Source organism: Schistocerca gregaria, chromosome X (genome assembly GCF_023897955.1).
Source record: "Schistocerca gregaria isolate iqSchGreg1 chromosome X, iqSchGreg1.2, whole genome shotgun sequence".
NCBI classification, from domain to species: Eukaryota; Metazoa; Arthropoda; class Insecta; order Orthoptera; family Acrididae; genus Schistocerca; species Schistocerca gregaria.
The window spans coordinates 698,437,096-698,459,990 of record NC_064931.1 but is presented as its reverse complement, the minus strand read 5'-3'; the positions used below and the strand labels follow the sequence as shown (position 1 = coordinate 698,459,990).

General features: G+C 38.0%; 1 protein-coding gene across 6 annotated transcripts in view; it reads left to right on the top strand.

The window, feature by feature from the left end:
- Positions 1-22,895, top strand: part of LOC126299489 (bestrophin-2-like) — a 612,660-nt gene that overhangs the window by 389,619 nt on the left and 200,146 nt on the right. For all 6 annotated transcript variants that reach the window (XM_049991427.1, XM_049991429.1, XM_049991428.1 and 3 more), the window contains 3 exons: positions 7,529-7,695; positions 16,380-16,537; positions 16,679-16,756. In XM_049991427.1, the coding sequence (XP_049847384.1) occupies positions 7,529-7,695; positions 16,380-16,537; positions 16,679-16,756 (403 nt within the window). The remainder of the gene's footprint in view (positions 1-7,528; positions 7,696-16,379; positions 16,538-16,678; positions 16,757-22,895) is intronic.

Below are 22,895 nucleotides of genomic sequence, written 5' to 3'. Positions count from 1 at the left end.
TGAGGCATTATTGGAATTGGTGATAACCTTACTTCATATCTAGGGTGGTGAAATATTTGCAAATTCCCTGTCAGATGAGTGTTTCATCGATGTAAGGGAGCAGGTTGTGTTGGATATTGGTTACAATGTTTGCCAACCACATGTCTACACATAGGCAGCAAGTTTTCTCATAATTAATGTTTTCTTTTAATTGTGGTAATGATAACTGAGACCCAGAGGTTTGAGGAATGCTGAATTACTCCGTATATAGTAGTTGTTGAGAGCTTTTGTCTACAACCATGTGCAAATTGTAGGGAATGTGCTAAGGTTTCTGAACTATCAGCTATACATTAGTTGTTAGAATTTTGTCTATGTTGAATAAATGCTGTATTTCGTCAGACAGCCACACAATTCTTTCAACTGGTTTCTAAGGGGTGACATGATTGCATGCATTTCTCAAATTGAGAACATTCTCTGATTTCATAGTTTCATACTTGTAGTCTAAAAAAGCTAGTATGTACTGCTGATATATCTTGTACACTGGCCAGTACTGTTCTACATAGGACTATAAAGTCCCATGTTGTGAAGTTATCTAATCAAACTGGTGTGCATATTTCTCCAGTTATGTTTTTGTCTTTATAAAGGTTTCTTATGATTAAAACTGGAGGGAATCCAAAACTTCATTTTGGATGACCAGTTCTTGGATTGCAGTTGTTACCCAGCACAGAGAGTTTCAGGGGCACTGACCTTCAGCACAATGGTACATGGTGTAGTGTAGAATTATAGAAAAGGCTTTTTTCCATGAGTTACATGTGTCTTTCTAGTGGTGTTGCCAGAAAATTGATACACTATATCACCGTATTGGACAATTTGAAATGGAAAGTTAATGACTCAATAGAAATAGTACAGGACACCAGATTCCTGTTCCCTTTTTCTAAGCACCTTTATATCAAAATCATATTTCTGTGTATCAGTCTTCAGATCAATACTGCATGTTCCCAACGGATTCATAGTTTCTGCCCCCAGTTCTATGATGTGAGTGAGAGGCAGCTTCAGTGCCTGCTTATATCAGTCAGTAAAAGTAAAAACTCACCTAAGCTCCTGTATCCATTAAAATATTAACTGACCTTTTAATGTTGCCTCTCACAATCACATTTTCCATTACCATTAACCTACAAAATGTACTGGGTTGACAGACTTCAATGGGGAGTTGGCATAGTGACAACATTGGCTCTCATCCCATTTCCCATTCCAGATCTTCCATTACTTCTGTTTCTCCTGAATCCTCCATGGAATGGGTATGGCCTATTTTTAGACCAGGCACATTCAACACTGAAGTGACTGATCTCATGACATTAAGTGCAACAAAGGGCATGACACTTATTGGCAATATGACCCAAGCACTTGCAAGGTGTGCAATTTTTATCTTACATGAACATGTGGTAAAAATCATTGTCATGAGAAAACATGAGACTTAATTATTAGTCTTGTTTCTGAGCAGTGCAAGAAACTCAGCATCTTTTACAGATGAAGGTGAAGCCATCTTTATCTTTCCACCAATCTGTGACTTTATCCCCCTGAGAAATAAGTCTTTAGGTCTTGTCTCTACACTCTTATTGTCAGAGTATAGGTCAGATTACCCCTTTGCCAACACATCAAAACTGCTGGCATTTTGCAGCTACTTAACTGATTCTATTTAGTTTCTCACATCTCCTTCAAATTTAGACATGCAATGGTTAACGGAAATCTATCAGGTCATATACACATTTGATTGAGATCACAAACATTCTGCAAAAATGTGACAACATCCTCAAATGCCTTCCACAAGAAGGAAGGGATGTAAGTACCTGCAACAAAACTGTTTACTATACTGGGTTGTGATGCACAAAGAGGTCCATCCGCATGGCTCATAGAATCATCAAGTGTTACCTGAACATTTGAGTTAATTTTTGAGCAAATGACAGCTCTTTTTTTATCTGTTTGTTTAATTCCAGATTTTAAAGGCTAAGAGCCATTATCTGCTCTTGTAAAGCTTTGCATGAATCACTACCACTTGCCTCCATGCTACACTCCACCTGGAAGCTTGTAGAGGGCATTTTATCTGTTCAAGATCAACACAAAATTTACTTATAATGAATCAAAAGCATTACAGATGAGCAAAGAATGTTCGCCTAGATTGAGCACCTGAAAATAGGTGTAAAGCTCTCTTCTACAGTGACTGCTACACCATCATCATCCTCAGCTATAAGTTTGCAGCTTCAAAACTTTACTTAGTAACACTTGCATCATTCCTGGCATGTGGTGATGTCATCAGTGCAGTGTGATCCTGGGCAACAAACAGGTTTCAGGTGCTGTTTCTGGCTGAGCCAGATGCAGCTGCTTGCCCTGTTTCAGAGGCTGATTCTCAGCCTTCAAGGTCTGGGCAATCACAGAGTGTGGGCTTATTGGTAGTTGGGATTTCCAGTGTTAGGTGTGTAATGGGGCCCCTTAGGGATTTGGTGGCTAAGAAGGGGAAGAAATCCAGTGTGCACTACGTGTGCATTCCGGGTGGAGTCATTCCTGATGTGGAAAGGGTCCATCCGGATGCCATGAAGAGCACAGGGTGCTGCCAGTTGCAGGTGGTGGCACATTTTGGCACTAATGACGTGTGTCACTTTGGATCTGAGGAAATTCTCTCTGGATTCCATTGGCTATATGATTTGGTGAAGGCTGCCGGTCTTGCTTACGAGATGAAGGCAGAGCTCACCATCTGCAGCATTGTTGACAGAACCGACTGCGGACCTTTGGTGCAGAGCCAAGTGGAGGGTCTGAATCAGAGGCTCAGACGGTTTTGCAACTGTGTTGGCTACAAATTCCTTGACTTGTGCCATATGGTGGTGGGGTTTCGGGTTCCGCTGAATAGGTCAGGAGTTCACTACACTCAGCTGGTGGCTACACATGTAGTGGAGGCTGTGTGCCATGGACTGGGTGGTTTTATATGTTAGAAGGCCTTGGGAAAGTACGGGGTGGCCTGCAATCTCAAAGGGTACATGGCAAATACAGGATGTGCTTGGATCAAGGAACAGTCAGAATCGTGGTTGTAAATTGTTGTAGTTGTGCTGGGAAAGTCCCTGAGCTTCAATCGCTAATAGAAAGCACAGAAGCTGAAATCATTACAGGTACAGAAAGCTGGCTAAAGCCTGAAATAAGTTCTGCAGAATTTTTTACGAAGTCTTTGATGGTGTTCAGGAAAGATAGATTAGGCAGAATTGGTGGTGGAGTGTTTGTGTCTGTCAGTAGTGGTTTATCTTGTAGTGAAGTCGAAGTAGATACTCCGTGCAAATTTGTATGGGTGGAGGTTATATTTAATAGCCAAACTAAGTTAATAATTGGCTCCTTCTACTGACCCCCAGACTCCAATGATATAGTTGCTGAACAGTTCAGAGAAAATTTGAGTCTCATAACAAATAAATACCCCACTCATATGGTTATAGTTGGTGGGGACTTCAACCTTCCCTTGATATGTTGGCAAAAATACTTGTTCAAAACCGGTGGTAGGCAGAAAACATCGTCCAAGATTGTCCTAAATGCTCTCTCCGAAAATTATTTCAAGCAGTTAGTCCACGAACTCACACGAATTGTAAATGGTTGCGGAAACACACTTGACCTCTTAGCCACAAACAATCCAGAGCTAATAGAGAGCATCAGGGATTAGTGATCACAATGTTGTTGTAGCTAGGCTCAATATCATTTCTTCCAAATCCACCAGAAACAAATGCAAAATAATTTTATTTGAAAAAGTGGATAAAGTGTCACTAGAACCCTTCTTAAGAGACAATCTCCATTCCTTCTGAACTGACTATGCAAATGTAGATAAGATGCGGCTCAAATTCAGAGATATATTTGCAACAGCAATTGAGAGATTCATACCTGATAAATTGGTAAGAGATGGAACTGATCCCACATAGTACACAAAACAGATCCAAACGCTGTTATAGAGGCAACGGAAAAAACATGCGAAGTTCAGAAGAACGCGAAATCCCAAAGATTGGCCAAAATTTACAGACACATGAAATTTGGCACAGATTTCAATGCAAGATGCCTTTAATAGGTTCCACAACGAAACATTGTCTCGAAGTTTGCTAGAAAATGCGAAGAAATTCTGGTCATATCTAAAGTACACAAGCGGCAAGACGCAGTCAATACCTTCGCAGCACAGTGCTGATGGTACTGTTACCGATGATTGTGCCGCTAAAGCGGAGTTATTGAACGCAGTTTACCGAAATTCCTTCACCAGAGAAGATGAATGGAATGTTCCAGAATTTGAAACATGAACAGCTGCTAGCATGTGTTTCTTAGAAGTAGATACCTTAGAGGTTGCGAAGCAACTCAAATTGCTTGATACGGGCAAGTCTTCAGGTCCAGATTGTATACCGATTAGGTTCCTTTCAGATTATGCTAATACAATATCTCCCTACTTAGCAATCATATACAACCACTCGCTCACCGATAGATCTGTACCTAAAGATTGGAAAATTGCACAGATCGCACCAGTGTTTAAGAAGGGTAGTAAGAGTAATCCATCGAACTACAGACCTATATCATTGAAGTCGGTTTGCAGTAGGGTTTTGGAGCATATACTGTATTCAAACATTATGAATCACCTCGAAGGGAACGTTCTATTGACACGTAATCAGCATGGCTTCAGAAAACATCGCTCTTGTGCAACGCAGCAAGCTCTTTATTCGCACGAAGTAATGGCCGCTATCGACAGGGGATCTCAAGTTGATTTCGTATTTCTAGATTTCCGGAAAGCTTTTGACACCATTCCTCACAAGCGACTTCTAATCAAGCTGCGGGCCTATGGGGTATCGTCTCAGTTGTGCGACTGGATTCGTGATTTCCTGTCAGGAAGGTCGCAGTTCGTAGTAATAGACGGCAAATCATCGAGTAAAACTGAAGTGATATCAGGTGTTCCCCAGGGAAGCGTCCTGGTACCTCTGCTGTTCCTGATCTATATAAATGACATGGGTGACAATCTGAGCAGTTCTCTTAGGTTGTTCGCAGATGATGCTGTAATTTACCATCTAGTAAGGTCATCCAAAGACCAGTATCAGTTGCAAAGCGATTTAAAAAAGATTGCTGTATGGTGTGGCAGGTGGCAGTTGACGCTAAATAACGAAAAGTGTGAGGAGATCCACATGAGATCCAAAAGAAATCCATTGTAATTCCATTACTCGATAAATAGTTCAATTCTCAAGGCTGTCAATTCAACTAGGTACCTGGGTGTTAAAATTACGAACAAATTCAGTTGGAAAGACCACATATATAATATTGTGGGGAAGGCGAGCCAAAGGTTGCATTTCATTGGAAAGATACTTCGAAAATGCAACAATTCCACTAAAGAGACAGCTTACACTACACTCGTTCGTCCTCTGTTAGAATATTGCTGCGCGGTGTGGGATCCTTACCAGGTGGGATTGACGGAGGACATCAAAAGGGTACAAAAATGGGCAGCTCATTTTGTATTATCACGTAATAGGGGAGAGAGAGTGTGGTAGATATGATACGCGAGTTGGGATGGAAGACATGAAAGCAAAGACATTTTTCGTTGCGGCGAGATCTATTTACGAAATTTCAGTCACGAACTTTCTCTTCAGAATGCGAAAATATTTTGTTGAGCCCAACCTACATAGGTAGGAATGATCATCAAAATAAAATAATAGAAATCAGAGCTCGAACAGAAATGTTTAGGTGTTCATTTTTCCCGCACGCTGCTCGGGAGTGGAATGGTAGAGAGATAGTATGATTGTGGTTCGATGAACCCTCTGCCAAGCACGTAAATGTGAATTGCAGAGTAATCATGTAGATGTAGACGTAGAACAAACAGAGGTTCTTCATAGCAGCCAGTGGATAGCATGATGGTAGGCTGCAAAAAGTCAAGATGGCATGCAGTGTTGAGGTGAGCAGGCTGCTTCAGTGGTATAGATGATGAGCTGTGTGAACCAGAATCTGCCAGCAGGCCCGTTGTCATCAGCAGCCAAGCACACTAGAGTCTGTTGATGTAAACAGTAATGGCTTGGGAAAATGGTGCTTGCTTGGCATGGCTTGGCTGCCAGCTTGACTCAACTAGGTTTGGTGTCTGGTACCTGGCACATATTGCCACAATAATTACTGCCTCCCTTACAGACTGAAAGGTTGTGGGTCACAATTCTAACACCTGTTTGTACTGGGGTAGAGTGGTAGTTTCAAGATTTTGTGGAGTGCAGGTATCCAGAGGGAGTGGTTCAAGTGTAAATTAAGTTTTAAAACATTTTCCATTGTATTCAGTGGTTTGGTGTAGAATCTGGCACACCCAGGAGTCACAGAACAGACCACCAGCCAGTTAGGATGGTCATGGCAGGTCTTATTTGGTCACAGAACAAAGTCCAACAACACTCAAGTGAGAGAAGAGGGGAAAGACATCATGCCTCACTGAGAGTCAGAGTCAGAGAGAGAATCCAACTGTCATCCAACACTCCAGCGTGTCCCACAATCAACATAGGATTTTCTTCCATACTCCCCATTGGTCATTCAGACACTGCATGTGGCAACTTGTCATTCAACATATTTTGTGGGTGCAAACACCCTTTCCTGATGTGGTATCTCTAAGTAGCATGTAAGCCACAAGAGTCAGTACATGAGTAGTGAGAGCAAAAACATTAGTTGGAAAAAAAAATTGAAATCAACTATCAAAATTGCTGATACCCCCTGTAATAATGAAGGACATGCACAAATAATGTAACAGTGTTGATGTAACTCTTGGTAAATTCACTGAACTAACAAATCAGGAACATTGGTTATTGTGAGAAACATAGCAATAAAAACTAATTACAAACAATGAAATTAAATGTAACTGCTGTTGATGGTACAGCCATATTATTAAAAAATGTGTTCTAAAAGGTAAGAATGTATGTTGTAGATGCAGTCATTGGAGCTGCAGAAAATACAGATGAATTTAATTTTGTAAAATTACATAGAGTAAACATGTAACTCATGTTTTACTGACTGACAAGCATGTCACTGCTAAAGGAGTGCATAAAATGCCACTGATGATGGGTTATAATCCGAGAACCAGTTTAGGCAAATAAAAATTCATAATGCAGCTCACAGTGTATAGAATATATCTTTTAATATATATCTGAAAGTTGTGGAGCCCCATGCATTCAAGATTTTTAAACCAGGTTTTGTTTCAGAGTCATAAAAGTGAGAATCATTAAAAACCTATGACTTAATAAGCTTCTTATCTTGTTCAAGGCAATCCAATATATGTTTGAAGGAAAAATTGTGTGCTTAGTCAGTTGCTCATCCAGTCTATGACATACACTATAAATTTATTAATTGTAATATTATAGATTAATATCAATAGCCGAGCTACTGCACTTTTGTACACAGTAAAGTACTGTTGTATGGTTACTGTATAACATGATTTGATATTTTCTGTCATTAAAATCACTTCATTAGAATGAAATTATTATTTTATTTCTCTAGGGTGACTAAATATGTTTACAATTTGATTATTTCTTTTCAGGATTATGCATTCCATTGCTCTCTATGTTAATGGAAATGATGAACAAGGTCGAATGGTAAGGAGAACCTTGATGAGGTATTTAAATCTCACTTTGATTCTGGTACTGCGATCAATAAGCTCTGCAGTGAAAAGAAGGTTTCCTACTCTTGAACATGTGGTAGAATCAGGTAAATTTATGTCCTAAATACACAGCTTAAAGACATATTTCATGAGAGTTTTGTTACAATTTAATGAACATCTATGACTTAATGATTACCTGCTTCGTGAGGTAGAATTGCAGCCCACTGCTTAGCTTTAGGAGGCAAAATGCTTAGTATTGTCAGCAGAGTCTTATAAAAGTAGAAGTGACAGCACTATCCTAGACCTTACTACAAGTGAGCCCCTGTCATCCAGAGGTCGGGGTTACCTGCCCTTCCTTTTTACCCATCCCTCTCTCCTGCTGAAGGAAGGAACTAATAGTTTCAAAATTTTTGCTTTTATTAGACATTTCCTCTCATGAAGAGAAGTAATGGCCAGTATGTCTCATAACTTACTACTATTCTGGATGGAATTTCCCATTGATATGATTACCTCCTTTATTTTATCTTACAGATATTGTGGTATTCTGTTACAGGTCACACAAAAGTTTAATAGAAAGCATTCTTTATTTATTTATTTATCTTTTTTGTGTTAGGCTATCAAGATAATGATTTTTGCAAATGTCATACATAGTATGAGTAGATTAATGTAGATAGCACTTACATACAGTGGTACATACATTCATCTCAATATCCTACTTATATTACATGTTACAATGGAGGGCAAGTAAGTTAGAATTCACTGAGTGAAAATAAACGTTTATTTACTAAGAAGGCTTTTAAATCCCTGTGGAACAGCTGTGGCTCACAAGTTTTCAAAGCATGTGGCAGCTTGTTGAACTATATCCGCCCATTAATATAAGGACTATTGTCAATAATTTTTAGTTTTGCCCTCTGCTTGAAATAGTTACCCTTACTTCTAGTGTTATAATTACCTGTATCACTGCACTTATTTACTTTGTTTTTGCTATTCAGAAATATTATAATAAGTTTATAAAAATACAAGAAATATACTGTTAAATATTTGTGTTGGTCAAAGGTTTCATGACACGATGCTGTGGCTTTAGTCCATGCACTAACCTAATGGCTCTTTTTTGTAATACTAATATTCTATTTAGGTGCAAGTCTACAACACAACCTGACAGTTCAGTACCATAATTAAGAAATGGATAAGCTGTTCCTTAGTAAACAATTTTTAGTGTTTGACTTGGGAATATTTTTGAGAGCTGATTTATCAGATACAAGGTACTGCTGATTTTCTCATGTGCAGAAGTAATGTGGTTTACCCAACAGAGATTTTTGTCCACTTGAACACCAATAAATTAAATGTTATCTGTTTCTGCAGATGTAATACCACAAAAATTGTTTATTTTCGCCTCATGAAAAACAGTTGTTTTAAATTTTAGTAGCAGGGATTTACTGATGTTAATGTTTAGACCCTGATGTAGAAAACATGTGGTTACTTCCATCCCATCCTTATTTGCAGCTGGGTGTAATATCTCAAAGTCTTTATCATAAAATAAGAGGGCAGTGTCATCAACACAGGTTACTAGATATGAGTTGAAGGGTTCTGTCATCTCACTGACATAAACTAAGAAGAGAAAGGGACCGGGGATTGATCCCTACTGTAATCCCCAGGATTACTGTATCTCTAGATGACTGGAAATCTATTATCTTATTATCTATTTTACATGAAAGTTCAGTACACTGTTTGTGATTTGTCAAGTATGTAGTAAGTAATTATATAGATGAGTTCTTGACGTTTTAATCCTTCATTTTCTTGATGAGCAACACATGGTTGACTGAGTTGAAGGCTTTGGAAAGATCTATGAATTTGCCTGATGACTTCATATCTTGGTCTATAAGAGTGTACACTTTATGGAGAAATTCAGCAACTGCAGTAGTTGTACACTGATTTTTCTGAAAGTTGTACTGTGTTCGTATTAACAATTTGTTCTTTGTAAAATAAACAGAGTGCTGAGAAAGCAACACCATATCAAAAATCTTACAAAAGGTAGAGATCAATTATATTTGGCAGTAGTTTGAAACCTTTTTTGTATTCCCCTTCTTATGCACTGGTTTAACAATGCTCATTTTTAGACTTCTAGGATAAATGCTTTCTTTAATACTATTGGAGTACTGAAGAGTCCCTTGTACATTAAAACTTGTGATTTAACTCTGTATATTATGGGACAGTAAAAATTTTGATTTTTCTGATTCTGATTCTATAGTTTATGAGGTACGTTAGTGATTTCACTATTTCTTTTATGCATTTTTTAGCTACTACACTCAACTTACCATCCCGTCAAGCTGAGTATTTGTTCTTTAATTTGAAGAGTATCTCCCTTATTTCATTTTCTTTAACCTTATCAAATTTAAAACTCACTGCTTGGGGGGTGTAATTTGGTATCTCTTGGAACATTTCTAAAGTGTATGTTGGGTTTCCTGTTGGTGATATGAAATATTTATTAATGAAGTTACATAATGCTTTTGGTTCTTTTATAATGTTACCATCCTGTATAATGAATGAGGATTTGTTGTCCTGTTCTGATAGTCTACCCTAGGTGAGATATTCCACTTTCTCATGAAAGGCAATACACATACAGCTTTCAGAAGTCTGGATCATCTTTACCATTAAAAAGGAAAATTCTTATCTTGTTAATTGAAGGGAATGAAATACACTGGATGCCATGTTTCCATAATAGTCTACCAATCTTCTCGAATAAGGTAGATAAGTGGTTTTTGGCTTCTCTTACTCTGTTTCAATCCCAGCCTTTTTCTCAAATGTTCTTGATTTTGACGGCAACACCCACTCAGTTTGATACTGAAATGGCTGGAGTGTAAATGTACCAGGATCTCTTCAAGCTTTTCTACTCCATTTTGCTTTACCACACATGTATGGTCCACATAGAAACACATTGATTTTGCCATAACAGAATTTAGTGACTTTACTTCAAAGTGTTCCATTTATATGTTTTGCAATGATAGGAAATAATGACTACCCATCACCACATCATCAGTTTGTTCATAATATTTTCCATCAAATAGAAAATAAGCTGTTGTCAGAATGTGCCCAAAGAGTACTGCAACACTTTTTCATTATTAATTCCAAGTAGTCAGAAAGTGGACCACTTGTAAAGAGGGAAACTACATCAAAATTGATCATAGCATCCATATCTTGGAGCCACAATTGGCTGAGAAATGTACAAAGTTAGCAGAGTGGTGAATGCTGAAATGCTTAACTCTGCTGTAAAATGTTCCTTTACAAAGGAAAACCCACATTTGCCCCAATTTTATCCTCATACCACTGAAAATATGAGTGAAAAACTATTAGTGTCAGTGGTGTTGAGAAACAGCTGGAATCATTATAACTGAACAAAGCTCCAAGGCCGGATGGAATCCCTATCAGATTCTGTACTGAATTTTCAGCTGAGTTAGCCCCTCTTCTAATTATAATCTTATCATAGATCCCTCAAACAAAAAACCATGCTTAGTTCTTGGAAAAAAGTGCAGCTCACACACATCTGCAAGAAGGGTAGAAGAAATGATCCACAAAATTACTGTCTAGTATCCCTGATATTGATTTTTTGTAGAATCTTAGAACTTATTTTGAGCTCAAACACAGTGAGGTATCTGCAACAGAATGGCCTCCTCCATGCCAACCAACATGGATTTCAGAAACATCAATCATGTGAAACCCAACCATCATTTTTCTCCCATGGCACACTGAAAGCTTCAGATTACGGCTGTCAAGTAGATGCAGTATTTCCTAATTTCTGAGAAACATTTGATTCAGTATAACAACTATGCTTATTGTCAAAAGCACAATCATATAGGGTATCAAGCAGGGGCACCGACTTACAAAAAATATTGTGGGAGGGGGCGGGGGGGGAGGGGGGCATACTGGGGCTCTTGCCCTGGGAAATTTTCTGAATTTTAGATGAAAAATGGTGATATTTAAAGTTTTTTAAGCATTATAGAGTCATATGATCAACATTAGAACCCCAAAACCTGGACTCTCAATAATTCAACAAGCCTGACACATTTTTGGCTTTGAGAAAAGAAACAAAACATAAACATCCACAGTATTTTTGTAAAAATCTAATTTAATTTACAGTAATAATCATGCTTATAGACAATTACAGAGCAATGAATGTATAGCTCTGAAGAGACTGAAATCATATTTAAATAAATCCTAAACTATCGTTAAAAGAATAAAACATCAAATATTGCTGTCGCACAGTAATAGCACTTTGATTAAAAAGTGAAATAATTAATTTAAGCTTAATTTGAATAAGGCTCAGGGTACATTACATAAAAACAAAATCTTAAAGTTAATACGTTAATACAGTTAATAAATTTAATACAGTATGCCTTTGTCAAAAAGTATGTAAATAGTGGGTTTTAAATGGGTCTTACACGCTAAAAATATTTAAGTATGTGAAATTAACTAATACAGTACTATAATAATATACTACTAAATAGTACTAATATTTCAGAGCTGAAAATTTAACATTATGTATGTACTTAATTCTGAACTTAATAAAGATTTTTAATATTGCTCTAAATGCCATTATTAGGGCTAGAGTGTCTTCAGAAAGTTACAAATGTCGACCATTTGAGTGGATTACTGAATATGAAGATGGTGATGACTGGTCAGATATCCAATTCATCTAAAACATCTCGGTGGGCATGAAGAACAGCCAAGTTGTTCAATTGCTTCCATCCCATTGTTGATCAGAGATATGACTTCAGACATCTAAGTGTTCTAAATGATCATTCTGCTGTTGCTGTTGTGATTGGACCTATTTGGAGAAGCTGATTGCACTTCACTTCTTCACATAACATTTCTCCAACTGCAGGCTCTTGTGTAATGTACTTTCTTATATCATGCATGTTTCTTAAGACCAGTTGTTTTTTAATAGCAATATCGGGTAACATATTCTAGTGTAAGTGCAGTCTCTCAATCTCTAGGTCCTTTTTGAAAAAGTCAGTTGATTTTTCCAAATTTGTTTCACCTCTGTTTATTAAATCCAAGCACTCTTGTTCAACTGCAATGACCTGTGTGAGTGCAGTTGAAGCAAACAGCTCAGTAATGCAAGAGTGCACCATTCCACAAACTTCAATGTAAATACCTTTGTAGTATTCCTTTGGTGTTTTGAAAGTGTGTGGTGAGCTGGCTTTGTTGTTTTCATACTTCTTTGGTATACTTCAATTCCAAGGATCCCAAAAGTGTTCAAAAATATTACGCTTTCCATTCAATATACATATCAAGCCCTCATATATTTTTTCCAGATCAGCAACACTTTGATGAGGGCATGGAATTTTTTCATTGACATCCTCTGTTGGGTTCACTGTGTGGCAATAAAGACATAAAAAGAAATAAGTCTTGAATTGTAACATTGCCTACAGGAAGCCTGCACATTTGTAACCTGCCTCTGTTTTGTCCTCTGCAAAAATTATTTCAAAAGCTCTAGAAGTTCTTCAAAGTTTTTCAATATTCTCAAGATACAAGAAGCTCACATAGTCCATCGAGTCATGCAAAGGAGTTGTAGACCAGCTTGGTCATTGGCGCTCTCACAACGTATGCGTCTTTGTTGGATTCCCTTATGGTGTTTATTAAGTCCTTGGCTAAAGCCATAATATCCGTGATAGACATAAGATGGTGGAGACTGTCTACAACTGCCAAGTCTAAACTATGAGCGGTGCTGTGCACATAACGTGCTTTTGGTTGTATATCCAAAACTAACTTTTTTAGTCCTTTGTACTTACTTCTCATATTCGAGGCATAATCATAGCACTGTGCTCTTAAGATATCCATTATCTTTTAAAATACTAAACAGAGTTTGTGATTCAGTGTTGGGGGTCTTGTATAAGCCAATAAAGTTTTTGTTGATGATTAAGGAATCACTGACAGTACAAATACGAAATGACACTTGTTCGTTAATCGAAGAATCACTTATTTTATCAACCATAATAGAAAAATGTTCAGTCTTCTTGATTGAAACCAATACCATTCTCAACACAGACTTTCCTAGTAGATCAATGATCTCATTTTGAATATCATGGGATGTCCACTTATACCCTGAAAACCCTAACGAATCTTTAAACTCAGGTATGTCATTCTTTCAGAGTTCCAACAATTGAAAAAAATTTGAGTTTACATCTTCATGCACTCTAATTGCTAGTCCTTGTCAGCATAGAAATTGCACAGTAGTAAATATTGTGTCAAGAGCTAAACAGCCTTTCTTCATATCACTATCTAACTGTTCATTCAATTGGGAGGCCACAATTTGGTTAGTGATAGAATTTAATTTCAGAACACCTTCTTTATGCGTGATCATATTTTCATGAAGACAGAATTTTTCCAAAGCGTTTTTCCAGTCAGAAAACTCTACAGAAGTAAATGCATCTTCTTTTTTTGAAGAAAATTGTAATTGAGTTTTAGCATCTGCCTCTTTGCAGGTTTTGCAAAAAACTTTTTTGGTAGATGCTTCATATTCTAGCCATGTATATTTGACCAACCAAGACTTCTGAAATGATCTTCCCTTATCGGATTGTCCAGGTTTCAGCTGTGAACAGTTCTTGCCTGAAGATGAATCAATTGATAACACTATAGTTACTGGGGGTTGACTTATAATATCATCAACTTACAATCACACATTTTTGGTGACAAATTTATCCATTGTAAACTTAATTCACAATACACTAAGAGACTAAAGTACATGTATAAAATAAAGTCATATAAAATAGTCCACTAGACACTAAAGTCAGAACACGAAACACATCTGCAGCATGCTCTGAACAAAACTATCCACACAGAATGAATGTGTCAGCCGGGTGGGCTTTATGTAGCCATGGCATTGTAATGTCTCATTTCCTAATTTAATCATGTGATTTAACTCAACTACATTCCATTATCCTCATTTTGCTTTTGTTGATGTTCATCTTATATCCTACTTCCAAGACACTGTCCTTTCTGTTCAACTGCTCTTCAAGTCCTTTACTGTCTCTGACAGAATTACAATGTAATTGGCAAACCTCAAGGTTTTTATTTCTTCTCCATGGATTTTAATTGCTACTCCAAATTTTTGTTTTGTTTCCTTTTCTGCTTGCTCAATATACAGATTTAATAACACCGGAGATAAGCTCCAACCCTGTCGCACACCCTTCTCAACCACTGCTTCCCTTTCGTGGCCCTCAACTCATAACTGCCATCTGGTTTCTATACAAATTGTAAACAGTCTTTTTCTCCCTTTATTTGACCCCTGCCACCTTCAGAATTTAAAAGAGAGTATTCCAGTCAACATTGTCAAAAGCTTTCTCTAACTCTACAAATGCTAGAAATGTAAGTTTGCCTTTCCTTAATCTATCTTCTAAGATAAGTTGTAGAATCAGTATTGCCTCACATGTTCCAACATTTCTATGAAATCCAAACTGATCTTCCCTGATGGGAGCTTCTAAAAGTACTTACATTCATCTGTAAAGACTGAAGACAATATTTCATTGTCTTATTCTCTATGGGTGATTGTATCAAATTGTTTAAAATGTGTGTTCGTGTTGCATTCCAAGATTATGAAATTTGTGTTGTCTTGGTAGGCTGGCATATCTACATCTGATTTTTCTGCATTTAAAAATAAACAACTGAACATCATAACCTGGTCTTGTTATAATATCACTTTCAAATCTAATTTTCAGAATTCACGTGTTACTACAAATTAATCACAAGATGTATGAACATGATTTTCCAAAAACCATTTTCATGCATGTGTAGAGCAACAATAATGCTTTAAATGCTGTTAATTTAATGTTTTGTTTATGTAAGTTTTCCCATCTTCTATATTGAAGACATCATTTCTTGAGTAAAAATTTAAAGTTTTTGCTTAATAATGAATGGCTGTGATTTTTTCCCCTGCTTGCTATTGTCATCTTACAATTAGTGCAGTAATTAGTGATACAATATTTAAATTCCAAGCTTTTATGGTATGTGGTATGTTTTGTGTTCTTCCAGCCACCCACATGACATTTTTACAGACGTTTACAGTGTCCTTGGAGTGTATCTGAACATTTAGCAACAAACCAGTTCATTAGTGTGCAACTCCTCCAGTATTTTGATGCAGTCAGTATTGATTCACCTATCAAAAAGAAAGATATGTCCACTTTATGTATCAATGGAGCTACCTCTGTCCACTCTCACTATTACAGATTCTCCTTGCTTGGTCATTTAGATATGTACCATGGCAAATTTTTATGCTGCAGTGAGCATTTAAGAGCTTCATTGTTTCTTTGATTATTAACTATAATTTCACTGTATAAGTAATTACTGTAATTATAAATATTCACTATTCCTTCCTTTCTCACTAGGTCTTGCCCTCATTTTCTCTGTTTCATTTTTAAATTTACTATGTTATATTTCTGTTTCACCCAAAATCTAACTTTTATAATCTATACATTTTGACAAGGATTTCAGCTCCCATACATTCAAAGTACTCCATCTGATCCACTAAACGGGCAGTTCCTAGCAATTTGTTAGCTACACATTCCCAGAACTTGCTGTCCTTAGTTATCTGATTATCTTATGTAGATAACTAATTACTGCTACTGTCTTCTCTAAAATAAATGAAATTTTTTCATCATCTGCATCTTGATTATCTTATGTAGATAACTAATTACTGCTACTGTCTTCTCTAAAATAAATGAAATTTTTTCATCATCTGCATCTTGCTTATCAACATTATTGTCTTCTCACACCTAAAGCTATAATGTTTTTGCAGGTTTCATGACACCTGTTGAGCTGGAAATGTATCAATCAGTTCCAAGTGTTGAGTTTAATACATATTGGATACCATGTACCTGGTTTATCAGCCTGTTGAAGGAAACAAGGAGAACTGGCAGGATAAATGATGCTCAGGGTCTTAAAATAATAATGGAGGTAACTGATAGGTATTTAACATCCCATGAAATAAAGTGTTTACATATTTGAAGTAATTCTCTTCTTATCACAGGATACCGAAATGCTCTAATAGTATTATTATTAGATAATCAAACTCTCTCACAAATATCATTGTTTCAGGAGTTCAATGATTTCCGCTCTAAATGTGGGCTTCTATGGAGTTATGATTGGGTCAGCATACCACTTGTTTACACACAAGTAAGATAATATTTAAGAATATTTATTTGATTATTTTATTCATAGCTGTTAGCTTTTAAGCAGCTGTAGCATATATCTGAATGTGTTCACAAAATGTAGCTTTCACATAAGTTTCTTTTTTAACTATGATTAATCTTTTCAATTTCTTGATCAGATTTAAAAATATCAATATCTATCTTGCTCAGTGAAGAAAATATTGTCTTTAAAATCTTTGTTCTCTTTTTGCTGAGTCTCAATAAGCATTGTCCAATACAAGTATTTATAGAAAAACATACTAACAAAACTCAAAATCCATTATTATGTTTCTGATATTCACCTACAGGAGATCAAAATTAGCGGACATGATATTATGAGGAGTGGGATCAAGTCTGTCTAACAATAGATTGGTATGTAAAATAAGAGAAAGGTAATCATTCACCTACAGCAGGCCAATGTGCAGAGCAAATAACACATCACAGCTCTTTTTCTACCTGAAATAAGCACTTTCACATTCACACACACACACACACACACACACACACACACACACACACACACACACACACACACACACAGGACTGATTATTGATACTAAATTGTTGAAAGCAGCTCCCTGAGCTGATGGGGGTGGGGAAGACAGTTGAATGTAAGTAGTGGTAGCAGGAGAGAGGTCTTTGGACAGACTCCATGACCACTCCATGACCACACAAAAAGATGAGAAGAGTAGAGAGGATGTACCAGAAAGAGTTGTGGGTGTGGATGGATATATGTGTGTGTGTGTGTGTATGTGTGTGTGTGTGTGTGTGTGTGTGTGTGTGTGTGTGCGAGTGTATACCGATCCTTTTTCCCCCCTAAGGTACGTCTTTCCACTCCCGGGATTGGAATGACTCCTTCCTCTCTCCCTTAAAACCCACATCCTTTCATCTTTCCCTCTTCTTCCCTCTTTCTTGACAAAGTAACCGCCGGTTGCGAAAGCTCAAAATTTTGTGTGTGTGTTTGTGTGGCACTCTGGAGTCACAACACATTGTAAGTGTCCTGGGGTGTTATTTATATATTTCCCTACCCACATAGTCATCCGTGGTACCGTCTGGTGTCACTTTTGCATTGACATAGCTTTTACAGTACCTAGCCCGACCGGCAGTTTTGAAATGCTTTTAAAAGATTCTTAAAAGTTTTTTATGAAATTTTTTGTTTTTTTATGTGTTGTGATGTGCAAAAATTATCTTTCTATATCCAGTATGACAACTGAGGATGGGCTTATGAGAGCCTGAAACTGGTCACGATAATAAAAGAAATTTACAGCTGAAGTGGTATTTTCGACCTCTGGTATAATGCTCAGTTGTGGATGATCCTTCAACAGGATTGTTTGCATTATTATACAGATTTGAGTCTTTGCTCCTCATTATGTCATGCCCACTGATATCTGTCTCTTGTAGGAGAGTATCAAAAATGTAATAATCGATTCTCCATACAGATCATGCACTGCTTTCTCCATCCTCCTCTTCCTCTCCCCTCCCCAAGTGAACATTATCTCTCTCTCTCTCTCTCTCTCTCTCTCTCTCTCTCTCTCTCTCTCTCTCTCTCTCTCTCTTCCCCTCTCACTCCCCCTCCCACCACTCTCCTCTTCCCCCTTTCCTGCCCCTCTTCGTTCTCTCTTCTCTTCCTTTCCCCCCTTCATCTCCATATCTCTATCATTCTCTCTTGTTTCCTCTTTTCCCTCTCCATTTTTGCCCCTCACCCTCTTACTACATCTCTCTTTTCTCTGCCCTTTGTACACCTATCATCTTGTTGTGTGACCATGGAGTCATTTGTCCAAAGACTACTTCTTTCCCACCACATCCTACTAGTGTCCCTTCTTAACTCATCAAGCAAGGTGGCACAGTGGTTAGCACACTGGACTCGCATTTGGGAGTACAACAGTTTAAAGATGCATCTGACCATCCTGATTTTTATTTTACATGATTTCCCTGAATTGCTTCAGGCAAGTGCCAGGATGGTTCATTTGAAAGAGCACAGCTGACTTCCTTCCCCATCCTTCCCTAATCTGATGGGGCCAATGACCTTGCTGTATAGTTTCCTCCTCCAAATCAATGAACCAATCTTAACTCCTCCTCACCTGCATCAGCTCAGGCAAGCACTACCAATAATTGAGTATCAGTAACCAGTCTTGCTGTGGCCATGGAAGTGTGTGTTTGGATGCCAGTGTTGTTGTTGTGTGTGTGAATGTGTGTACTTTTGCTAGAAAGAGAGCTTGTGCCCAAAAGCTAACGTGAAAGATGATTCCTCTTATGTGTTTCTGTACTTTATGCATTGATCTGCTGTGGGTGACTGGTTGCCTCTCCTTTATTTTATGTAACGCTTCACCTAGGAATTTCTATTATGATCGGATAACGGCAAAAAATGCAAAATTGTAGGTATTATTTGACTCCTGCTGGGGCCCCAGAGCCCACCAAAACTGGAAAAAAATGAAATTTTCCAGATTGAATAATTGGTAAATTAATAAATATTGCTAGTAAAAGTGGGAATTTCTTAAATTATAAAAACAGGGCTACAACACTAAGAGGCCAAATTTTGTAAATAGTACTTGGTGAGTAGGTTTTTTATCTATCCATTTACATTATATATATCTAAAAACAAAGATGATGTGACTTACCAAACGAAAGTGCTGGCAGGTTGATAGATGCACAAACAAACACAAACATACACACAAAATTCAAGCTTTCACAACCAACGGTTGCTTCATCAGGAAAGTCCTCAATCTTTCCTCTCCAACATCCACACCGGCTGTTCACAGCATCCCCCTACAGGCCAACCGCAAATTAGAACAGCATGCCACCCTCCACCTCAAAAAACTATCCAATCTCCTGGTTTCCCACCTCTGGAAAGGCAACTCACTCACCCTTCACAACCTTTCCAGCAAACTTCAACCTCCTCTCATTGCACACAGACCCAGTCTCTCCCATCTACTCAATCTCCCACTTCAAGCTCCACTCCCCCCAAAAACTCAAAATTCCAATCAACACAATCTGGATCCACAACACCCTAATTTCAGTAGTTAACCTTTCCTACAAACCTCTCTCCCAATCCCAAACCTCTGTCCTATCCAAAGGCCTCACCTTCAGCCCCACTCCCAGATTCAACCAAACAGCCTTTGCCAAAGATTTACTGTCCTACACTCGTACTCTCTGCTGGAAATATCATTCCCCCTCTTTCCTGATGAAGCAACCGTTGGTTGCGAAAGCTTGAATTTTGTGTGTATGTTTGTGTTTGTTTGTGTATCTATCAACCTGCCAGTGCTTTCATTTGGTAAGTCACATCATCTTTGTTTTTAGATATATTTTTCCCACGTGGAATGTTTCCCTCTATTCTATTCATATCATTTACATTATATTATCAATAATTGATTATTTTCATTGTAAAAATGTTTAGAACTTTAAATTTTGATCTACATCTTGTTTGCTGTTTCACATTGGTCATCTTGCATATAGCCGTTTTCTGTATGATGAGTAACTTCTTTGTATGTACTGACCTTCCATGTAGTTCTGTTCCATATGATGTTATTGATTCAAAGTGTGCAAAGTAAACCATTCTGCGGACTTTAATACTTATAATTTTTCATAACTTCCATAGTGTGTAGCTACCTAGATTTAATTTATATTACTATTGATGTGCTCTGTCCCTACTAATTTATCACCATGATGGAAACCTGGAAATCTTACACAAGGTACTTGTCCAAGTTTTTTTTTTTAAACTAACTCATTATCTTTTGATTTATTGTTTTTAAAGCACATGATGCTTGCTTTTTATGAGTTTATTATTTCTGAACCAGTTACCTAGTCTGCATAATAACCTTCAGTTCCTTGTGTAGCTTCTTCTAGATCCATTCTCTTAATTAAAATGTATCTGTCATCTGCAGATAGTTTTGATTTGTGTTGAATTTCATCCAGAAGCTCATTTTTACATACTAAGGAAGTTGTAGTTATTTCTCTCCTCATCTGTTATTTCTACTTTTTGGCATCTGTTCATTAAGTAGTATTTTATAATACTGAATGCAATGCTCTCACCCCATGAAATTTTGATTTCTCAAGAGAATGATGTGATTAATAAATAGATCAAAAGCTATAATAGGTCTCAGAATATTTCAATTATTGATTCCTCCCTGTCAAGTGTGTGCAATACATAGTCCACAAGTTATTGTGTTGCTAAGGCAGTAGATTCATCTTTTTTGAATTCATTTTGGCTTCTGGCTATGATATTATGTGATGTGGAGAAGCTTATTAATCTGTTTACAGAACATGTTCCAAGATTTGAGATATTGCTGGTATAATATTAACAGGTCTGAAGTTCTCAAGTTCTGTAGTGTCACCTTTTTTGTACAGTGGTAGCATCCAAGCAATTTTTGAACTATCTGGGTACGGTCCTTCTGTGATGGCTTCATTAATTTAATTGGTCAAGGGTGTAATGATGAATTTGAATGAAAGCTTAATAATCTGAGCTGAGATACCATAGATGTCCATAGATGTCAGTTAGATAGTTTTCGGTGACTGTGCTTTATAGTTCTCTGCCTGTCTGTTGGTGATAATATAATCTATAGCAGGTGCACTGTTTGAAGTAATTCTACACTGAAGAGTCAAAGAAACTGGTACATGTGCCTAATATCATGTAGGGGCCCCCCTGAGCACACAGAAGTGCCACAGTACAGTGTGGCATGGACTCGACTGATATCTGAATTAGTGCTGGAGGGAATTGACACAATCCTGCAGGGCTGTCCATAAATGCATAAGAGTACGAGCAGTTCAGATTTCTTTGGAGCAGCATGTTGCAAGGCATTCCAGATATGTTCAATAATGTTCATGTCTGGGGAGTCGGTGGCCAGCAGAAGTGTTCAAAATCAGAAGAATGTTTCTGAAGCCACTCTGTAGCAGTTCTGAATGTGTGGAGAATTGTATTGTTGTGCTGGAATTGCCCAAGCCTGTCAGAATGCTCAATGGACAAGAGTGGATGCATGTGATCAGCCAGGATGCTTACATATGTGTCACCTATCACAGTCATATCTATACATATCAGGGATCCCATATTGCTCCAACTGCACACACCCCACACCATTACAAAGCCTCCACAAGCTTGAGCAGTCCCCTGCTGACATGCAGGGTCCATGGAATCATGACATTCTCTCCATATCTGTACATGTCCATATGCTCTATACAATTTGAAATGAGAATCATCTTACCAGGCAACATGTTTCCTGTCATCAACAGTCCAATGTCTGTGTTAATGGTGTAATAGGATGACCGGAGCGAGTGACGTGGTCAGGGTTGTAGGGCATGGCTGGGTAGAAGAAGGTGGCTGTTCTTAGCAATCTTCCTCTTTATTGTTGGTTTTCCCAATAAATTTTCTGGTAGCTGAGCCCCTCCACTCGTGTTGTGGTGGAGACGTGCTGATGCGCACAGCCCGGGGAACATGACACAGTGCTCGGTCAGTGGCTGCGCAGGCGGTAGGAGGTTAGCAGCATGAGGCCCGGCCCAGCTCACCCCCTGCAGACGCTACGGCTTGTGATAACGCCGTGCGGCAGTGAACAACACCCTCCACCGGCCAGTCCTCGGCGACAGTGACCAAATGCTCAATCATTCGAACCAAATGCCGACGCCCACCTCTGATGCCATTAAATAGTGCAGACCACTGCTGAATCCACCGGTTACGCGGCAGAGTGTTTATTAGAAGGTTTTCGATGAGTTGCCTAATGCCTGCATAATAATGCTGCATAACATGCTGGCCAGCCTTCTGCCGTAAGGCTGGCACATCGCTCACTGAAACACACTAAATCACAATTTTGCACCATATTTCCTAAAAATAGCTCCTGGTTCTCTACAATGGGCAAAGGTGAGGCATAAATCTTTGTGTTATGCAGTGATCAAGGGACCATGATTGGGCTTTTGGCTCCAAAAGCTCATATCAGTGATGTTTTGTTGAATAGTTTGGCCCAGCATTGAAATCTACAGCAATTTGCAGAAGGGTTGCACTTCTGTCACACTGAATGTTTCTCTTCAGTCGTCATTGGTCCTGCTCTTGCAGGATCTTTTTCCAGCCACAGCAATGTCAGAGATTTGATGTTTTACCAAATTCCCAATATTCACAGTACAAATCCCCACTTCATTGCTAA